This window comes from Dromiciops gliroides, chromosome 4, assembly GCF_019393635.1.
Source record: "Dromiciops gliroides isolate mDroGli1 chromosome 4, mDroGli1.pri, whole genome shotgun sequence".
Taxonomy (NCBI): Eukaryota; Metazoa; Chordata; class Mammalia; order Microbiotheria; family Microbiotheriidae; genus Dromiciops; species Dromiciops gliroides.
Genome location: NC_057864.1, coordinates 177,859,116 through 177,881,120, shown reverse-complemented (window position 1 = coordinate 177,881,120; position 22,005 = coordinate 177,859,116). Strand labels below are relative to the sequence as shown.

At 36.4% G+C, this 22,005-nt stretch overlaps 1 protein-coding gene across 16 annotated transcripts in view; it reads right to left on the bottom strand.

Annotated features, from left to right (window-relative positions):
• Positions 1 to 22,005, bottom strand: part of SPAG9 (sperm associated antigen 9) — a 149,585-nt gene that overhangs the window by 50,676 nt on the left and 76,904 nt on the right. For all 16 annotated transcript variants that reach the window (XM_043962930.1, XM_043962934.1, XM_043962933.1 and 13 more), the window contains one exon: positions 9,400 to 9,553. In XM_043962930.1, the coding sequence (XP_043818865.1) occupies positions 9,400 to 9,553 (154 nt within the window). The remainder of the gene's footprint in view (positions 1 to 9,399; positions 9,554 to 22,005) is intronic.

Sequence of the window (22,005 nt, the reverse complement as noted above, 5' to 3'; positions counted from 1 at the left end):
GGGCAGGAAAGGTAGATTTCAGAATCATCAGCACATTGATGAAATCCATGGGAGGTGATAAAATCACCAAATGAAATGGTATAGAAGTAGTATAGGAGAAGAGAAGAGGGCCCAGGACAGACCCCTGAGGGACCCCTATGGTGAGCAATCAGATAGGTATGGTATCCTGAAAATCTAGAGAAGAGAGCATCAAGAAGGAGAGAGTGTCAGAGGCTGTAGAGAGGGCAAGAAGAACGAGGATTGAGAAGGGGCCATTGGATTTAGCAACTGAGAGGTCATTAGTAATTTTGGAGAGAGCAGTTTCTGTGTAATGATAAAGCTGGAAACCAGACTGTAAGGGAATGAAGCAGAATGAGAGGAGAGAAAGTGGAGGCACCTAGACCTTTCTGAGGAGTTTAACTACAAAGGGTAGAATAGAGAACAAAATGATAATTATGTGAGGATTTTTTCAGAATAGGGGAGATGTGGGCATATTTGTAGGCAGTAGAGAATGAGCCAGTAGAGGAGAGACTGAAAACCAATGAAAGAATGTCCTCCATTGGAGGACAAAAGATGGAATTACAACACTTGAACTGAGGGGTTAGCCTTGGTAAGGAGTGAGGCCAATTCATCATGTGAGATGGGGGTGAAGGAGGAGCTAGTGGCAGAAGGCACCTGAGGATAGGAGATGAGGAAGAAAGGACAAGATGGTAAAGTGCCTCAATTTTTTCTGTACAATATAAGGCAAGGATCCCAGCTGTGAGAGTTTGAAGAGGGATGAGAAGGTTTGGAATAGATGGTGTGGAGAGTGGGACAGTAAGTATAGCAGTTGAGGTTGTGTAATATAAATATGCAGTGGGGGAGGGGGGGAAAGCTAGGTGGTGCAGTAGATAAAACAGAGGTGTTGGATTCAGGAGCACCTGAGTTCAAATCTGACCTCAGACACCTAACACTTACTAGCTGTGTGACCTGGGCAAGTCACTTAACCCTCATTGCCCCGCCCCCCCCCCCCAAAATGCAGTGGACACAGAACAGTTTCATGATTTCCTCCATCTTCATTCAGCAACGTGTATAAGAGAGAATGTAACAAATGGTGATAGTGATAGGCTGATGGTTGACTGGACATAATGGTTAAGTTTCCTGAGGATTAATTAGGCTATTATGCAGTTGTTCTTGTAGCTGTTATTTTTTTTTTAACCATACTTTATTTTTGTTTCAGTGTGAAGGATCTGTCTCACGATGCAGTGGATTGATCTTTATGAAACCCTGGGCCTGTCCACACAAATAGCCTCTGCAATAACTCTGACAGTGATTAAGTGTGTTCTTTAAGAAATACAACTTTTTAAAAAAATGTCCTTGGAATGACAGCCATGCTTAAAAATTATAGATTTCAAAACACAACAAGAGAGAGTAATGAAACACTTTATGACATGAAAACTAGCTAGCACTCAACTGTCAAAGAACTAAAGATAAAGAAATCAGCTCAATCCAATTTCATCTAGTCAATCCTTCTGGGCCAGCCTATTGTCAATAGAAATGTACTTGTGTGTATGTTTGTATACATACATACAACACACATGTGCATTACACACATGCATTAAACCATATCTAAATTAATACTTTCCCCAAATAATTTGCATACCACCACATCTCCTTTTTATATGAGGAAGGAGAAGCAGAAAATACACGGGAAATATTTCATATCACCTTCACTGGTAATGTTTAAAATTTTTCTAATGGCAAAACCTCCCAAACTATTCTCATTTCATTACCATATTTATTATTACAGTATATTTTCCAAAATATTTTTGTAATATTTGTGTCGCTTCAGTTATTGTAGTAAACGATGCCACAAAATTCTCAAAGCTTAAAGTAACTTCAAGAAATTTAACTTAAAAAATGACTTTCATTTGGTGTTGTCAGGGTTTTTTGGGGGGGAGAAAGGCAGAAAGGGTGATACTGTAAAAAATTAGATTATTAGTGTTATAATACCTTCCCAAATTTAGGAACTGCTGATTGAGTATTTTAAATATATTTAATTATGCTGATGAAAAATCTAATAATAATAATCACTCACTGTAGAGCAGTAGGAATAAAGTCCAACTACTATATACAGATTCAAATGAGAAAATTCAGTCTAACAGAAATAATTTCCAAACTTATTCAAGTAAAGTAGAAAGAAAAAACTTCAAGGTGAATGTGAGTTATGTTCAGACATTCTCTTTTCTGTATGCTAAGCACATCCACACAAGAATGCAGCACGCATTGCCCATTAACTTGACACAAAACCTAACAAATCAGTCTCCTATCAGTATTTCTGCTGAAGCGATTCAAAGGTCAGCAATTTTTAAATTTCACAGAAGGTGCAGACAATATCACTTTAGCATATGTTAAACTTGTTTCCTTTTGCTGGTTAAATACAACTTCCAGACAAACAATTTGAAAACATTTTGTATACTTCACTGAATGGTAACAATAAATGAAAGTAATAGTTTAAAAATAAAAAGTCAAAGGTCTTAGCAATAACACCTCTTCTTTACTTTAGCCCCTTTTCCTACTTTGGTAATAACTAAGAAATACTGAGAATTTCAAAGTCATAGGCATCAAAACAGTTTATTAATACTGCTAAAACACTAATGTTAGGCAATTCAAATGACAATGGAATTTCATTTTACTAATTTCTAGACCTTGAGATTTTAGACTGTATATAATAATCATATAAAGGAAAAGTGAAAATGAAAAGGGCTCTGATCTCCATCTTGGACGAAAAGTTAATATAAGAATGGTGCACAATACTACTGAATTGTAGAAATTACAAGAAGTGCTACATGTAGATTTTCATATCTTCTTTTATCCCATTCTAATTTCTTCTAATAATCTCCATTTAGGCAACCTGAATCAGTATTTTTACAAGCTAGGAGAATGACCTAAATGTACTTATAATAGGAATATAAGTCCTGTAAAACATAGAAGGAAGATTCTAATAAGTCAATATTTGTCAAGATAATTACAAACTGTGATTAGTTTCTGATTTCCAGTTTCCTCTGAAATTTTTGTCAAATTGTAAGTTCTTACCTCAAAAGCTTGGATCTTTGGTTTCATAAAACACTAGATTACTATGGTCATTTACTACTGTGTATTGTGAGCCTAATTTATTCCACTGACCTACCACTTTATTTCTTAACCAGTACCATACTGTTTTGCTCATTATTGTTTTGTAATATAGTTTGAAATCTGGAACTGCAAGGTCATCATCCTTAACTTTTTTTTTCATTGATTCCACTGATATTCTTGATTTTCTGTTCTTCCAGAGAAATTTTGTTATTATTTTTTCTAGCATAATAAAATAATTATTTGACAGTTTGATTAGTTTGGCACTAAGTAAATTAATTTAGGTAGAACTGTCATTTTTATTATACTGACTTGGCGTCTTCACAAACAATTAGTATTTTTCTAATTCTTTAAATTTGTCTGTATTTGTGTGAAGTGTTTTGTAACTGTGCTCATATAATTCCTGGGTTTCCTTAGAAAATAGACTCCCAAGTATTTTATATTGTGTGCGGTTATTTTAAATGGAATTTCTCTATCACTTGCTACTGAGTTTTGCTAGTGGTATATAATAATGCTATAATTTATGTAGGTTTATTTTATATCATGTAACTGCTGAAGTTGTTAACTGTTTCAACCAGTTTTTCAGTTGATTCTCCAGGGTTTTCTAAGTATGCCATCATATCATCTACAAATATTAAATTGTTTCGTCATTACCTATTTTTTTTCTTGCCTTATTGCTATAGCTAGCAATTTTAGTACAATTTGAATAGTAGTGGTGATAACAGATACCCTTTGCTTCACTCCTGACCTTACTGGGAAGGCTTCAAGTTTATTCCTATTAGAGATAATGCTTGCTCTTGGCTTTGGATAGATACTACTTATCATTTTAAGAGCGACTCAATTGATTCTTATGCTTTTTAACAGGAATGTTTTTTAATAGGAATGGGTAATATATATTGTCAAAAGCTTTTTTCTGCATTTACTGAGATAATCATACTTTCCTTTGGTTTTGTTATTGATATGGCCATTTATGCTGAAAGTTTTCCCAATATTAAACTAGCTCTGCATTCCTTGTATACATCCCACCTGGTCATTGGTCATAGTGTATGATCTTTGTGATATATTGCTGTAATCTCCTTGCTAGTATTTAATTTAAAATTTTTGCATCAATATTCATTACAGAAATTAGTCTATAGTTTTCCTTCTGTATTTGCTCTCCCTGGATTAGGTATCAAAACCATATTTGTGTCATAAAAGTAATTTAGTAGGACTTCTTTACCTATTTTTTTCAAATAATTTATATAGCATTGTGATTAACCATTTCTTAAATGTTTGGTAGAGTTCACTTGTAAATCTATCTGGTTCTGGGGATTTTTTCTTAGGGAGCTCACTGATGGCTCATTGATGGAATACTATTTTTCTATAAGAATGATGAGCAGGATGGTTTCAGAAAAACCTGGAAAGACTTATATGAACTCATATAAAATGAAGTAGAACCAACTACACAGTAGCTGCAATACTGTAAAGATGATCAACTGTGAAAGACTTAGCGACTCTGCTCAAGACAATTCCAAAGGACCTGTGATGAAAGATGCTATCCACCTCTAAAAAAGATGTGATGAACTCTGAATGCAGAGTGCAGTATACTTTTTTACTACGTTTTTATTGTTTTGTTTTACAACAAAGATAATGTGAAAATGTTTTGTGTGACTTCACATGTACAATCAATATCAAATTGTTTGTCTTATAAAAAAGGGAGGAATATAACCTATATTAAATTGTTGGCCTTCTCAATGACGGGGGTGGGGAGGGAGAGAATTTGAAACTCAATTTTTTTTTAAATGAATGGTAAATATATATATTTTTTTACATATAAGGTATTTTATTTTTTCCATTACATGTAAAGATAGTTCTCAACTTTTGTTTATACAAGCTTTACAATTTCAGATTTTTCTCCCTCCCTCCTTCCCTCCCTCCCCCCTCCCCCAGACAGCAGGTAATCTGATATAGGTTATATCTATATAGATATAGATATATCTATACACACATATATATACACACACATAATAACATTAATCCTATTTCTGCATTAGTCCTGTTATAAGAGAAAAAATCAGAGTAATGATGAAAAACCTCAAAATAGAAAAAAAAAAAGCACCAAAAACATTCAGCATCTATACTCCACAGTTCTTTTTTTTTCCCCTTGGATTTGGAGATCCTCTTCTATCATGAGTTCCCTGGAACTCTTCTGTACCATTGCATTGGTGAGAAGAATATAGTCCATCACAGTAGATCAACACTCAATGTTGATGATACTGTGTACAATGTTCTTCTGGTTCTGCTCATCTCACTCATCATCAGCTCACATAAGACCCTCCAGGTTTCTCTGAACTCTTCCTGCTCATCATATCTTACAGCACAATAGTATTCCATTGTATTCATATACCACAACTTGTCCAGCCATTCCCCAATTGATGGGCACCCCCTCAACTTCCAATTCCTTGCTACCACGTAAAGAGCAGCTATAAATATTTTTGTACATGTGGGTCCCTTTCCCCTTTCCATGATTTCTTTGGGCAAAAGACCTAAAAGTGGTATTGCTGGGTCAAAGGGTATGCACAGCTTTATCGCCCTTTGGGCATAATGGTAAATAATTTTAACATGTAATTAGGAAATATTTAATGAAATAAAAAAAATTTTTTAAAGAATATTACAAATTATTGGACAGGACAGAGTATTCAAAAAGGAGGAAAAAAGTCAGGAAATATACTGAAAAGCGCCCACTAAACAGATGGGGAAAAAATTATAGTGAAAAATTGGAGGACAGCTTAAGATTAAATATTAAAGAATGGTGTTCCTTCCAAATCAAAAGGCAATCCAAGTCAAAGACAAAAGGTACTCAGAGTTTTACAAAAGCACTAGTTTAAAGGAGATGACTTCAAGCACTTCACTGATTTTTTTCTTTTTACCTTTATTCTTCTAATAAATGTTTAGGGTTACTTTTTGCCTTTCTCTCTCATTTCTTTTAAAGATAATTTCAGGGGCAGCTAGGTGGCGCAGTGGATAGAGCAGTGGCCCTGGAGTCAGGAGGACCTGGGTTCAAATGCGGCCTCAGACACTTAACACTTACTAGCTGTGTCACCCTGGGCAAGTCACTTAACCCCAATTGCTTCACCAAAAAAAAAAAAAAAAGATAATTTCAATAGTCTAAGGATGGAAGGATGTTGTAGGAGGAAAAGTTTAATCTGTTCTTTTCTCTGGCACAATGAAGCACTCAGGAGATTAGCTTTACTTTCAGCAGATAATAGCAATAGTTACATTGAGGATACTTTGAGAGCCCTTCCTCCCACAGCAAGCTAAAATGTCTTCAGCCTGTCTAAGAAGCTCCAAGAAAAAGGGAAGGTAATCCTATAGCCCTGGGGACGATCTCTCCCTCTAAGGTGGCTGTTTGTCCAGCCTGTAACCTGTGGCCCCGAGTATCCACCTGAAGCAAGCTGCTTATTAACCCTAAGCTGAAAATCTGGGCTGGCAGCTTGATCCAATTCTCTCAGACTACCACAGAGGAATTTAGTTGCTGTCTCCCAAGTCTTTGTTGAAGTAAAGCTAAAGATGTGTCGTGTGTGTCCAAGAGCATTCTTTAAGTTATTCTTTGTTTAATTCATTATCTGTTAAAGGCCAAGTCTGGCCACCACACGTGAGAAATATTTCATTTGACTCCTAGTGGTTTTCCCTTGCTCCAATCTCTCTATCCCTCCAACCCACTCAGCATATCAGATTACTTTCCCTAAAATAACCCTTTCTAGGGGGCAGCTAGGTGCCTTAGTGGATAAAGCCTGGCCTTGGATTCAGGAGGACCTGAGTTCAAATCCAGCCTCAGACACTTGACACTTAAATAGCTGTGTGACCCTGGGCAAGTCACTTAACCCTCATTGCCCTGCAAAAACAAACAAAACAAAAATAAAATAAAATAACCCTTTCTTTCTGTTGCTACTCAATGGCCTTGCCCACTCACCACCCTCACACTAACTTCAGAAGACCACTGCCACCCCTGTCTGGGGCGGCAAGGTGGCACAGTGGATAAAGTGCCAGGTGTTGAGCCAGGAAGACTCATCTTCCTGAATTCAAACTGGGCCTCCAACACTTACTAGCTGTGTGGGCAAGTCACTTGACCCTGTTTGCCTCAGTTTCCCCATCTGTAAAATGCGCTGGAGAAGAAAATGGCAAACCACTCCAGTATTTTTGTCAAGAAGACCCCAAATGGATCATGAGGAGTCAGACACAACTGAAAATAACTAATAACACCCCTACTATCTTCACTACTCAAAATGGAGCCCTTGGAAGGCAGAGAGGAGAAACTGGGAGCATTTAGAAAATTGGCAAGTTCAGAAGATGAGAAAGAAAATTCAAGAAAATAAATATTTATTAAGTGCCATGGACACTTGAGACACAAATTAAACATTTTCTGTCCCTAAAGAGCTTACAGGCTATTGGGTGAATGTCACATGTACATAACTAAATAAAAGTTCAAGAAATGTGAGGAGGGAGCAAGCACTAACCACTTGGAAGAATAAGGAAGACTTTACAGGAAAATCAGGAAATGAACTAGCCTTGAAGAAAAACAAGGCTTCTGAGAAAAGGCTGCAAGAATGAGGAAATAGCTTGTACAAATGCACAGAGACAGTAGATTAATTTTGGGGAACAATGGCAATGCGAATAGAATGTAAAGATCATGAAGTTGGAAATAATTTGAAAGAAGGTTGGAAAGGTAGATGGAGACCAGACTATAGAGGTTTTTAAAACCTAGGATGAGGATTTTGTATTTTATCTTATAAGCAAAGAGGAATCACTAAAGTTTTCTGGGCAGACATAACTTGGAGAAAGATTATCTTGCTAACTATACATAATGAATCCAAGACAGGAGAGACTAGAAACAGAGAGCCCCATAGCTCATATAATACCTTATATTACAGAGAGTAGAGAGAAGGATGTGAGAGATAGTATAGAAATAAGTGATAAGACCTGCACCATAATGTATATGATGGATGAGGGAAAGGGAAATACAAGTCTGAGGTTATAAAACTGAATTATGTAGAGTATGGTGGTATAATAAACAGAAATAGAGATATTTGGAGGAGGGGTAATATCAGTAAAGAAAATGAGTTTCATTTTGTTTTAGACATCTTGGGTTTGGGGTGCCTAGGCCACATGCATTAACGGAAATAATTGACGTACATCTTGTGCAAAGAATAGCAAATAGGTCAGTACGGTTAGATGCTTTAAATGCCAACAGATAATTCTGTATTTGATCCTAGATGTAACAGGAGTCACTGGAGTTTACTGAATAGAGGTGTGGTGTGGTCAGACAGGTTATTTTAGAAAAATAATTTTGGCATCTGTGTAAAGGATAGAATGGAGTAGAGAGATCCTGAGCTAATCCCACTCCTACACAGGATACCACTTAAATAAAGTGTGTATAATACATGTGTGTATAAAATGTTTATATACATATGCATGTACATTAATAATAATCAGAAGCACATCTTAAGATAAAAGGCATTTAAGAATTAACCAATCAGAATGATGATGAGGCCAAGGATTGACTGATAATGGTGGTGATGATAACTTTGCTGGGCTATTGTGAAGAAAATTCTTTGTCAGGTATAAAGTACTATATAAATGTTATCTATCTATTACTGTTGTTGCAATAATCAACTTCATGGGTTTATTGTAAGGAAATCTCTCTTTAAAGTACTACATAAATGTAGTTACTATAAAAAAATGTAGTTACTATAAAAAAATGCTATCAGAAAAACCCAGAAAGACCTACATGAGCTGATGCAAAGTGAAATATACTGTATGCAAAATAATAGCAATATTGTAAGATGATATGCTATGAAGGACTTGGTTATTTTCAGCAATACAATGATCCAAGACAAGTCTAAAGGACTTAGGAAAAATGCAATCCATCTACAGAGAAGGAACTGATGGTATCTGAATGCAGATTGAAGCATAATTTTTTTGTTAGTTCCTTTTCCTGAAAGTTTTTTTTTCTGTTTTCTTTTACCACCTGACTAATGTGGAAATGTTTTGCATGACCACACATATATAACTTATATTAAATTGTTTGAGTTCTTAAGGGAGGGAGGAAGAGAATTTGGAACACAAAGTTTTTTAAAAATTGATGTTAAAATTTTTTACATGTAATTTGGCAAAATAAAAATTCTAAAGGAAAAAAAGAAAAAGATAAGCAGTCAATGAGCATTTATTAAGTGCCTACTATGTGACAGGCCCTATAATTCTTAAAATATACAAATAAAGGGGTGGAGGTAGGTAGGTGCTGGGCAGAGAGTTAAGCAAAACAAATCTTACCTTAAGGCTGGTATGAGAACGAGGTTGGCTTAATTCTTGGAATTTCCAATTTTCTGATCCTGGTGTATCAACTCCTTTCTGAGTATCAGGGGTAAGCAGTCCATCTCCTGCAGGCAGTGGGAAGATTCCTAATGATATAGGGCGCTGTTCTTTTCTGTTTTGGGGAAAAAGTTAGAGCTTTTAATACAAGTAACTAAAAAGTAATGAAATTGGTTTTTTGAGTGGTCTCTGCTTATTATTTTATAATTAGACCTAATGATCCTCAATTAAATCTCATTATGTGGAACTATTCAAATATATCTGTGGACAAAGACCATCTAAGAAAACTGGAGAATAAACCCAAGTTTTCCACAATGTAAATGAACCTTGGGAAAGATGACTGAGGACAGTGATAGGTCTCAAAAATCCTTCTCTCAACTGCTTGTGGTTTTATTTTTTAAATTGTTTTATAGTATGATCTTTTTATAATGAAAACAGCTAAGTTTTACTCATCTCTTATTGATTCTTTGTGAAATTCAGCTTCAGGAGATAAATCCTAATCCTAACTTCTCACCTTGACACTCCATGCTGTTATATTACCCTTTTGCTATCTGTAAAACATTAAGTGTGCAACATTACTATGACCTACTCTTTTTGGGCACTGACTCCATGCACTAGGTATTTTCTCTTCTCTATCTAAAGGGCCTAATTCTATGTTTCACTGCCTCTACCTACTCTAGTAAATAATCTCAACATCATATTAATGATGGTCTAATTACCTAACCAGGCAACACATTTTAATATGGACTTTGTGTAAGCCAATCCTTGAAAATGAAGAAGAATCTAATGCTGGGGTTTTTAGGAATCATGTCAGGCTGATGAGAGATTTTTCAGGTAGATGGACAATCAAGCAGTACATATGGCTTCCTAAGAGTAAGGCTAACCCCAGTTATACCTCAAGCTCTATTAATATAATTACCAATTACCAAGATAATACTAAAAATCATATAAGAAATAATGGAACACATTTTTTCCCTTTCCTTTCAAAATGAAAATGGAACTATCAGATTACTTGCTGTCTAGGGGAGGGAGGAGGGAGGGAGAAAAATCTGAAATTGGAAAGCTTGCATAAACAAATGTTGAGAATTATCTTTACATGTAACTGGAAAAAAATAAAATACTTTTATCAGAAAAAAAAAGAAAATGGAACTAAACCGTACTCCAAAGTAGGATACTACTCAAGTAAAGTACTTATTTTCTGAAATTTCTCTTTTTTCCTATTAAGACAATAGTATGATGAGCCTCTCAAACTGAGGTCTATGATCATATGAGAACTGCTTTAAGTCAGATAAAATTATTAAATTACTACATGACAGTAGCATGTTCACAAACATTTTAGATGGACTAAAGACTAAAATGTGGTTGGGGTCAGAACTAAATTTCAGAATCTTATAGTTATACATAAAATTAGTTACTACCTGGGTCATAACTACTGTAATATATAGGTAGAAATATCTAATTTTTCCCCCAAAGTAAGAGTTAAGTATGCACTAGATGAAAGCAGCAAGAAAATTAATATGTACTAGAAAATCAGGATCTAGTTTATCCAAAAGGCCTAAAAGTGGGGCAGCTAAGCGGCGCAGTGGATAGAGCACTGGCCCTGGATTCAGGAGGACCTGAGTTCAAATCCAGCCTCAGACACTTGACACTTCCTAGCTGTGTGACCCTGGGCAAGTCACTTAACCCTCATTGCCCTGCCAAAAAAAAAAAAAAAAAGACCAAAAGGCCTAAAAGTTGTAAAGGTTTAAAAAATTAATTCAAAGTTTTATCATTAGCTGAAAGTCTCAAAAGGACAACAAAAGGCATGGTTTTATTAACAATGGAGCTCCAATAATGATTTCTTCTTAGAATACTTTGATTTGTGGAGCCCTGTATGTAGCCAAAAGAAAGTGGAAGCTACAAATATGAAGTGTGTGGAAATTTATTTCGATTTGGGGACCCTACCTTTAGGCTGAGATTAGAAAGCCTTAGGTCCTCAGGGTCTCTCCCCCTCCTCCTCAGCTTCAGCTGAGCAGAAAAAGCCCCGTGGGCTGTACAAGATGCCAGGTCAGACAGCTGGGGGGAAAAAAAGCCCCAGCTCCCTCTGACCTGAGTGGAGCTATGCCAAAGATCCCGGATAGCCTGTGCTGAGGCACGTGAAGTGGGAGTGCACCCCCCCCCCAACCAACCGCAGCCCTGACTGGCAGATTAGCTTGGTCTGTGGGGGCGAAGGAAGCCCCGAGATTTGAGTGGAGAGAAGAAAAGGTGTATATAGACCTGGGAGTTAGACAGCAAAAGGAAAAAGGAGCGAGGACGGACTAGATAGAGAGACAAGATTGGAGAGGGGAGCTCGGACTAGGAGCAAGGAGGAAAGGCAGGCGGACAATATTAGAGGGGCGGCAAAGGACGGAGCAGACAGATAGAACAGGAGGTAGCGGAAGAGCACAGAAGGTCAGCACAGGGTACAGGTTGGAGAAAGTGAAGATTAAGAGGAGTTAGAAGAAAGGAGCTGAGCAGGGAAAGTGTAGTGTGCCCTGAGGCAGGAGGCTGCTAAGGCCCTTATTATTGTATTCAAGAAGTTCTAATTGCAGCAGGTGGGAAAGGGATGCAATGGAAAGAGACCGAAGGAAAACAGTCAGGTTGTACATTTTATTTCCCTGTAGTCTTAATTTTCAACAGTATCTCATAAATAAACTCTGCTTTGATTATTTGGTTAAGAGGCTTTTTAATCTTTAGTTTATCAATTTGGGAGTGGAGCAGTGTGGTGGAACTTTACAAACAGCCCAGATTAAATTAACGAAGTCAGATAGCCAAATAGTCAAAAGTCCCCAGATTAGTCATCCATAGTTTAGTCCTCCCAAAATTAGGCTAGTCATCAAAAATATTTTACAAGTGAAATCACCAATTCACAAGAGAGAGAAGAGGTTATACCTGAGGTAGACTATTAACCCAAAGAACTTAGGGCAGTTCAGAAACAATAGGGTTTTAAATAAAAACTGGCAAGCAACCACTTTGGTGTGACTAAAATCAAATCTTGATTGATAAAAAGCCTTCTTTTGTAAGCTTGTTTTTACATTAAAAATAAATTTAATCCATGTTATTAATATGAATCCATTCAGTACAAAGTTTCCTCCCTCCCTCTCCTAACAATAGTCTGAAAGGATTAATAAACTGATAGCTAACAGTCCAAAGTATTCATCTATGCAAGGATGAGAAGATAAGAGTTTTTGAGGGTTCTATGCATCAGAAAATACATAAAGATAAACAGGACTCCCTCATGTTATCTAAGCAGTCAATTTCCCACTTTAAAAAAAATAGTTGCAGTATTTTCTCCTTCTCTACTTAGAAAAAAATAAATGCAATCAGAAAGGCAATACATACTAGCTATCCACGAGACTACAATACGACTAGGTGAAAAGTACCAAACAACAAACAACAAAGCGGTAGGTAAACAGTTATTTTACCTAGGCTTTGGCAAACAACAGATTTGAAATTTTTTTTTGGATAAGCCTGATCATTCTAGTGTCTTACCTTCAAGTCCCTACTGACCTAATTTCATCATAGTTATAATCGTTGAAGGATATCATTAATGAAGTTAAGAATATCATTTTGATGCTTCTATGGGTAGCATGAAGTAAAATAAATTATCACTGTTCTTGGAGCCAGAAGATGTGAGCCCTAGTTGTATGAGCTTGAGCAGGTCACTTAAGCTCACTGAGCCTCAGTTTCCTCATGTGTAATATGGGATTTTTAAAAAATCTACATACATACATACATACATACATACTTTGCCATGATGACCAAATCATTGACAAGAGTTGAAGCAAAAGACCATACCATATGCTAAAATACTGCCACCTTTATCTGTCAGTACGAAGTCAATGAGCCTTCTAACTATGTTGAAGAGTTAAGAGGGACTGAAGGGGAGGTTAAGAGATATCTATACCCCTTCATAGAGATTACTGACCTTCCTAATTATTTTTGTCAGTTTGCATCTTAATTGCTCTTTGTTTTGTTCTTTGAAGGGGGAAGGAAACCCAATGATGATACATAATCCTGGAATAACAACTTAAAACACGAATGGGTCAAAATAATTTTCTATGCTATAGCCCAAATTATTTAAAGATAAGCATTCAGATGTATTATCACAAATAGATGATTAGTAGATTTGTTAGTAAATGAAACTGATTAAATAGACAAGTTAGTAAACTAAATGGCAACTAGGCTAATAAATCATGGGCTGTTAATGTAAAATACAGATTTCAGTAAAGCATTTGTGAAAGTTTTTCATGTTATTCGTGTGGACAAAATGGAGAAATAGGATCTACATGATAACAAAATAGTTAGATTCGGAAATAGCTGAATGTCTGAATCCAAAATTAATTATTAATGGTTCAGGTCAACTTAGTGGGAAGTTTCTAGTATAGGACCCAACAGATCTACTTTTTTTTGTTTTTGGTGAGGCAATTGGGGTTAAGTGATTTGCCCAGGGTCACACAGCTAGTAATCGTTAAGTGTCTGAGGTCGGATTTGAACTCAGATCCTCCTGAATCCAGGGCCAGTGCTCTATCCACTGCACCACCTAGCTGCCCCCAGATCTACTTTTTAACATTTATCAATGACTTCAATACAGACCAGACAGCATGCTTATCAAATATGCAGGTGACAAGAAGTTAGGATAGCTAACACATTTAATGACACGGGAACTAAAAAAAAAAAACAAAACCCACCTCAATGTGCTAGAGGATTGAATCATTTATAAGATAAAATTTAATAGGGACAAATGCAAAATTATGTACTTCACTTCAAAAAATTAATTTCATAAATAGTGGATGAAGAAAGTATGATTAGTATGAATAAAAGCATGACAACAGCTTGTGTAAAAAAAAAAAAGCTGGTGGTAGTTAGTGAATTAATTGCAAGCTTAAAAATAAGTCAAAAGTATCCTTGGACTGCCAAAAAAAAAAGCCAATGTGATCATGGGTTGCACTGAGAGGCATAGCAGCCAGAATAAGGTAGGTGGTGATCCCACTGTACTCTCTACCCTGGTCAGATTATTTTATTTAATTCTAGGTATCAGATTTTTAGAAGCACATTGACAAATTATGGCATCTCCAGAGAAGAACGACCAGGATGGCAATCAGGGGATTAGATAGACTGAATGGGGAATGTTTACCTAAGAGAAGAGAAGACATGTCAGCTGTCTTTAAATATTTGAGGTCTGTAATATGGATAGGGGTTTGGACTCATTTTGTTTCATCCCAGAAGATGGAAATAGGCTTGGTGTAGGGGGACATTTCCGAACAATAAAAGCTTTGCAAAAATCACATGCATTGACTGCCTCAAGAAGCACTCAGTTCTTAGGGGGTGAACTAAAAAACTTAAGTGAAACAATGAACAAATTCAATAAAATTGCATAATATAAAATAAACCCTTACAAATCATCAGCATTTCCATCTATTACCAACAAAATCCAGCAGGAAAAGATAGGGAAATTTTACCCAAAATAACTACAAATAATATAAAATACTTGGGAGTCTAACTGCTGACACATACACACAGGAACTATATGAACACAATTACAAAAGTCTTTTTACAAATAAAGACTGCTAAATAATTAGAGAAATATTAATTACTCGTGGCTAGGCTGAGCTAATATAATAAAACTGACAATACTACCTAACTTAATTTACTTCTTCAGTGTCACACCAAATAAACTACCAAAGAATTACTTTAAAGTACTTTTAAAAATTCATCTGGATGAAAAGTCACAAATATCAAGAGAATTAATGAAAAAATGGAGCAAGGAAGAAGAGGACCTAGCAGTAGCACATCTCAAACTGTAATTAAAAAAAAAAAATTGTTTCTGAGTAAGAAATAGTGAGGTTAGGGGGTGGCTAGGTGGCACACTGGATAAAACACCGGCCCTGGATTCAGGTGTTCCTGAGTTCAAATCCAGCCTCAAGACACTTGACACTTACTAGCTGTGTGACCTTGGACAAGTCACTTAACCCCCATTGCCCCGCCAAAAAAAAAAAAAAAGAAATAGTGAGGTGAGTCAGTGGAATATACAATATACAGAAGCAAACATGCACAAAACCCTAGTATTGATAAACTCAAAGTTCTTAGGATAAGGTGAGAACTCACTATTCAACAACTGTTAGGAAAACTGAAAAGCAGTCCAGCAGAAACTAGGTCTATGGACCTACATCTCACACCATATATATATCAAGACAAGCTCCAAATGTACTCGTAATCTAGACATAAAGGGTGACATCATACACAAATTGGAGGAGTATGGAAAAAATTACCTGTCAGATCTATAGATAGGGGAAGAGTTCATAACCAAATCAAGGGATAGAGAAGTTCACAGGATATAAAATGGACAACTTTGATCACATAAAATTTAAAAGTGCTGCACAAACAAAACCAATACTGCAATAATTAGAGGAAAAACAAGATGGCAAAGAATTGGAAATTGAGAGGATGCCCTTCAACTGGGGAATGGCTGAACAAGTTGTGGCATATGAATGTAATGGATTACTATTGTGCTGTAAGAAACGATGAACAGGCAGATTTCAGAAAAACCTGGAAAGACTTAAGTGGACTGATGCTGAGTGAAGTGAGCAGAACCAGGAGGGCATTGTACACAGTTACAGCAACATTGTGTGATGATCAACTGTGATAGACTTGACTCTTCTCAGCAGTGCAATGATTCAACATAATGCCAAAAGACTCATGATAGAAAATGCTCTCCACATCCCGAAAAAAAGAACTGTGGAATCTGAATGCAGATTGAACCATACTATTTCCACTTTTTTGAGGTTCTTCCCTTTTGTTCTGATTCTTCTTTCACAACATGACTAATGCAGAAATATGTTTAATGTGATTGTATATATATATAAAACCTATATCAGATTGTTTTCTGTCTTGGGGAGGGGGAGGGAAAGGAGGAAAAAACAAAATTTAGAACTAAAATCTTATAAAAAACAAATGTTGAAAACTATTTTTACACATAACTGGAAAAAATAAAATACTATTAAGATTGAAAAAAAACAGGAAACTGGGGACAAGTATTTGTTGCAAATTTCTGATGAAGATGTTATTAGATACACAGGGGAAAAAAGAGCCACTCCCCAACTGATAAAACACTCAACAAATATGAATAGGTAATTTTCAGAGGAATAAATTCAAGCTAGCAATAGCCATATTTTTAAAAGGTACTCTAAATCACTAATAATTGGAGAAATGGAAAATAAAACAACTGTGAAGTACCACCCCAGACTTATCAGACTGACAAAATTGATTATTTTTTTTAAAGGAGGGAAAATGACAAATGCTGGAGAAGTGGTGGGAAAAACAGATACATTGATATATTACTTGTGAAGTTGTGAACTGGTTCAGTCATTCTGGAAAGGAATTTGGAATTATTTATGCCCCAAAAGTTATTAAAACTATGCATACCCTTTAACCCAATGATACTACTACTAGGACGTCATACTCTGAAGAGATCAAACAAAAAAGAAGACCTATATGTACAAAAATATTTATCTCAGCTCTTTTCATGGTGGTACCATGAAATTAGAAACTGAAGTGGTACCCACCAACTGAGAAACAAGTTATGGTACATGAATGTGATGGAATATAATTGCACTGTTAAAAAAAAATGGAGACAATTTCAGAGAAACATGAAAAGATTATATGAATCAATGCAAAGTGAAATGAGCAGAACCAGATGAACAGTTTATACAATGATACTATAAAGACACATAACTTTAAAAAACTTAAGAATGGTGATCAACACAATGACCAGTCACAATTTCAGAGGACTAATAATGAGCCATGCTATATGCACCTCTAGATAGAGAGGTCTCAGAGTACAGATTAAGGCTTTAACTTTTTTTTTTAATTTTTAGACATGGTCAATGTGGGAATTTGTTTTGCTTGTAATGTTTGTAATAGATTTTGGTTTTTTGGCTTTTTCAGTTTGGAGAAGGAAGGAGAGGTTAGACAGAAAGAATTTGGAGCTGAAAATAAAACAATTTTTAAAATAAAGGGGAAAGGTTGGACTGTTCAACTAAAGTCCCTACCATCTCTTAAAAAAAAAAAATGAAGCAGTAGCAGGATCAGTAATGGGTTTCTCTCTCACTGTAGATACTGAAGCAGAGGCTGGCTGACTATTAATCTGAGATGTAGTAGAAGAGATTCCTCCTTGGCTACAGTAAGGATAAGAAAACCTCTCAGTTGAAGACTGTGTGACACCTGAATTATCAGAATGTGTGTTTACAGTATTTCTTACTTGGGACTCTCATTCAAATTCCTCCTTGAATTTCGCCACCCCTAAGAGGTCTAATCAGACTAGTTGGGGTCTGTTGGGGAAATCCCAATCTTTGCATATTATCTGTCAACCTACTGCCAAGTTGGAGAGAGTCCAAAGCAAGGAGACCAGAATACAAGGGAGTCTTGAAACAATCACACATGACCATTAGTTTTAAAAAGTGGGAATGTTTAGCTTGGAGAAGTGAAGATATACCTTCAAGTATAGTGAAGGGTTTGTACATGGATTAGATTTGTTCTGCTTGGCACCAGAAAACAGAATTAAGAGCAATGAGTAGAAGTTAAGCAAAGGGAGATTAAGGAAAATCTTCCTAAACTATTCAAGTTATCCAAAAGAGGAATAACCTTGGAAGACAAAAGGTTGATCTTCATTAAAAGGTCTTCAAGGCAAGACTGGATGACCAATATATATGCTGTGGAAATAATTGTGCTATGGATAATTTCATTATCTTATCCTTTCAAACTCAGCCCCCAACTAAACCTTCCATATTTCTGTCAAGGGCACAACAATTCTTCCTATCTCCCATATTTGTAACCTTAGTATTATCCTTGAATCCTAACTCTCCCCCCCACATTTCCTATCAACTGCCAGATCTTGCTGTTTCTATTTCTGCAACATTCCCTTCCATCTCACCCCTCATCACCTCTTGCCTGAACCACTGCAATGGTCTCCCCCAAGATTCTTCTTCAAGTCTCTCCTAGCTCCAGTCCATCCTTCACACAGCAACTGAAGTGATTTCCTTAATGCAGAACTGACCATGTCATTCCCTCTACTCAGGAAACGCCAATGACTCCCTTTCACCACTAAGATTAAATATAAACTCCTCTTGGGGTCTAAAAACCTTTCACAACCTGTCTGGAACTTATCTTTCCAAAGACATTATATAATTATTCCTCTTCCTTCACTCTACCCTCCATTCAATGTGGCCTTCTCTCCATACTTCACACACTGGACTTAATCTCCCTCACCTCTGAGCCTCTTCACTGGCCATCATTCCCCAAGCCTGGAATTTACTTCCTCCTTATCACAGAATCCCTCTCCAAGTACACTTTCTTGGTGAAGTTTTTTCTGATCCTCCTGATGTCTATCCTCCATCTCTTCTCAACTTTGTTTAACTACTCTCTTTTATTTGTTTTGTATTCACAACTAAGAGTTCCCTTTAAAAACTGAAATTACAGGTGTAGTCCCTTTTCCTGTCTCTCCTGTACATATTCATTCTGTACATACTTATATGTTGTCTAAAGGACAGAATGTAATCTCCTTGAAAGTAGAAATTGTTTCCTTTTTTGCCTTTATATCCCCAACACTGAGCATAGAACCTGGAACAACATATGTGCATTATAATAAATTCTTGTCATTTGACTCATTGATACAGATACAGATACGCTTCTGAGTCCTCCCTTCCATCTTTCAGATGCCGTGGTTCCTTGGTTCCCTAAACTCATATATAAAACTAGAGCAAAATATTTAAAGTAAAGGCATGAAGAACTTTTATTTATATATATATATATATATATATATATATATATATATATATACACACACACACATACATACATGTATATGTGTGTGCATATATTTATTTATATATATAAAATATCACACTAAACAATTAAGGAAGAAAGGTTCCTTTTCTCTCTGAAATTACACTTAAATACTGCTTATCTGAAGTAAATGGAAAAGTTATACACTGGAGAGCCAAGATAGTATAGTAAAGGCAGGGACTCATCTAAGCTCTCCCAAACTCCTGTCCAAACAAATTTGAAATAATGCTTCGATATGAATTCTGGAACAAGAGAACGAAGGATGGGATGAAATAATTTTCCAGCCCAAGACAACTTGGAAGGTAAGCAGGAAAGGTCTATCTCACTGGAATAAGTGGAACAATCCAGCACAAGCTGTGTCATAACAGGCCACACCACAGCAAGCCAGCAATAGGCTTTGGGGGTAACTGAAATGGCAGCAGCATCTTCCAAAGCTTTCAGCACACAGACTGTAAGGGGGTCAAAAAGGAGAGTACAGGGAACCCATTGCTTGCACCAGGTGTTAGACTCTGTCGCTTCACCCATACTCAGTTCCCAGTTTCAGTCCCAAAGTGAAGAGGGTCACCAGCACACTAGAGGGTATAGGTGTAAGGGTACAGGGGCTCTGGACACAGTTCCAGAGTGGAGAAGAGTGTTTATGGTCACTCAAAGACAAGTGCACAGGCCAGGATAGCAGTGACAACACCTTTCCTTAGATAATACCACTTTGGAAGGACTGACAACTTATAGAACCCCAGAACTAGTTCTGAACACAGCAGCATGAAAGACCTGAACTTTGGCTCAGTGCCCCCTCCACTCTGAAAGAATCAATACTTTTTTTGTTTTAGTGAGGCAATTGGGGTTAAGTGACTTGCCCAAGGTCACACAGCTAGTAAGTGTCAAGTGTCTGAGGTTGGATTTGAACTCAGGTCCTCCTGACTACTGGGCCAGTGCTCTATCCACTGTGCCACTTAGCTGCCCCGCCCCCTCCACTCTGGAAGGAGAGCCCAATTTTAACATAAAGTTAAAAATCAAGAAAGAGGCCAGGAAAATGAGCAAACAACAAAAAACAAACCTGACCATAGAAAACTATGGTGATGACCAGGAAGAGTAAAAACAAACAAAACCTCAGAAGAAGACAGCAAAACTGCTACCCCCAAAGCCCCAAAATGTGAATTTGTCTCAGCCCAAAAAGAATTCCTGGGAAAAGCTCAAAAAGGATGTTGAAGGTCAAATAAGAGAGAAAGAGGAAAAACTGGGGAAAGAAATGTGAGGCAAGAAAATCATGGGGAAAAAAAAAAGAATCAAAACTTGGTAAAGGAGGCACACAAAAATACTGAAGAAAATAACACCTTAAAAAGCAGAATATGCCAAACGGTAAAACAAGCACAAAAATCAACTGAAGAGATTTCCTTAAAATGCAGAATTGGCCAAATGAAAAAATATAAACACAAAATCACTGAAAAATTCCTTAAAGAGTAGAACTGGCCAAGTGGAAAAGGGGGGTACAAAAGCTCGATGAAAAAAATAATTCCTTAAAAATTAGAATTGGGCAAGTGGAAAGTAATAACTCAACAAGAAATCAAAAAATACAACAAAACCAAAAGAATGAAAAAATAGGAAAAAAAATTTGAAATATCTCTTTGGAAACAGATCCAGGAGAGATAATTTAAGAATTATTGGACTACCTGAAAGTAATGATTAAAAAAAAAAAAAACCTAGACATCATTTTTCAAGGAAACCTATCCTAGAATGAGAGGGTAAAACAGAAATTAAAGGAATCCACTGATCACTTCCTAAAAGAGCTCCCAAAATGAAAACTCCCAGAAGTATTTTAGCCAAATTCCAAAGCTCCCAGGCCAAGAACAAATTATTGCAAGTAGCCAGAAAGAAACAATTCAGATATCATGGAGTCACAGTCAGAATAACACAAGATTTAGTGGTTTCCCCATTAAAGGATCAAAGGGCTTGAAATATGATTCTGGAGGGCAAAGGAACTAGGATTACAACCAAGAATCACTTACCCAGCAAAAATGAGTATAATACACCAGGGGATAAAATAGACATTTAATGAAATATAGGACTTTCAAGCATTTCTGGTGAGCTGAATAGAAATGCTAACTTTCAAATAAAAGACTCAAGAGAAGCATAAAAAGGCAAACAGGAAAGAAAAATCATAAGGGATTCAATAAAGTTAAAGTGTTTACATTCCTACATGGGAAGATGATACTTGTAACTCCTAAGAACTTTTATCATTATAATGGCAGTTAGGAGCATACATAGAGTGCATAAGTGCAAGTTGACTATGATGGGACAGTAATCTAAAAAAATAAAAGTAAGAGGTGAGAAAGAGGGATGTACGGGGAGAGACAAATTGGGATAAATTATCTAGAGTTAAGGGGGCAGCTAGGTGGCACAGTGGATAAAACACTGGCCCTGGATTCAGGAGGACCTGAGTTAAAATTCAGCCTCAGACATTTGACACTTATTAGCTGTGTGACCCTGGGCAAGTCATTTAACTGAAGAACAAGAAGAACAAGAAGAAATTATCTCAAGTTAAAAGAAGTGTGAAAGAGCTTTTACAATGGAGGAGAAGATGGGGGCAGCAGAGCCAACAACATTAAGCCTTACTCTCATACAAAGTGGCTCAAATAGGGTATTCCCTATAGATACATACAGTTGGGTAGAGAAATCTATCTTACCATATAGGGAAGTAGGAGGCAAAGG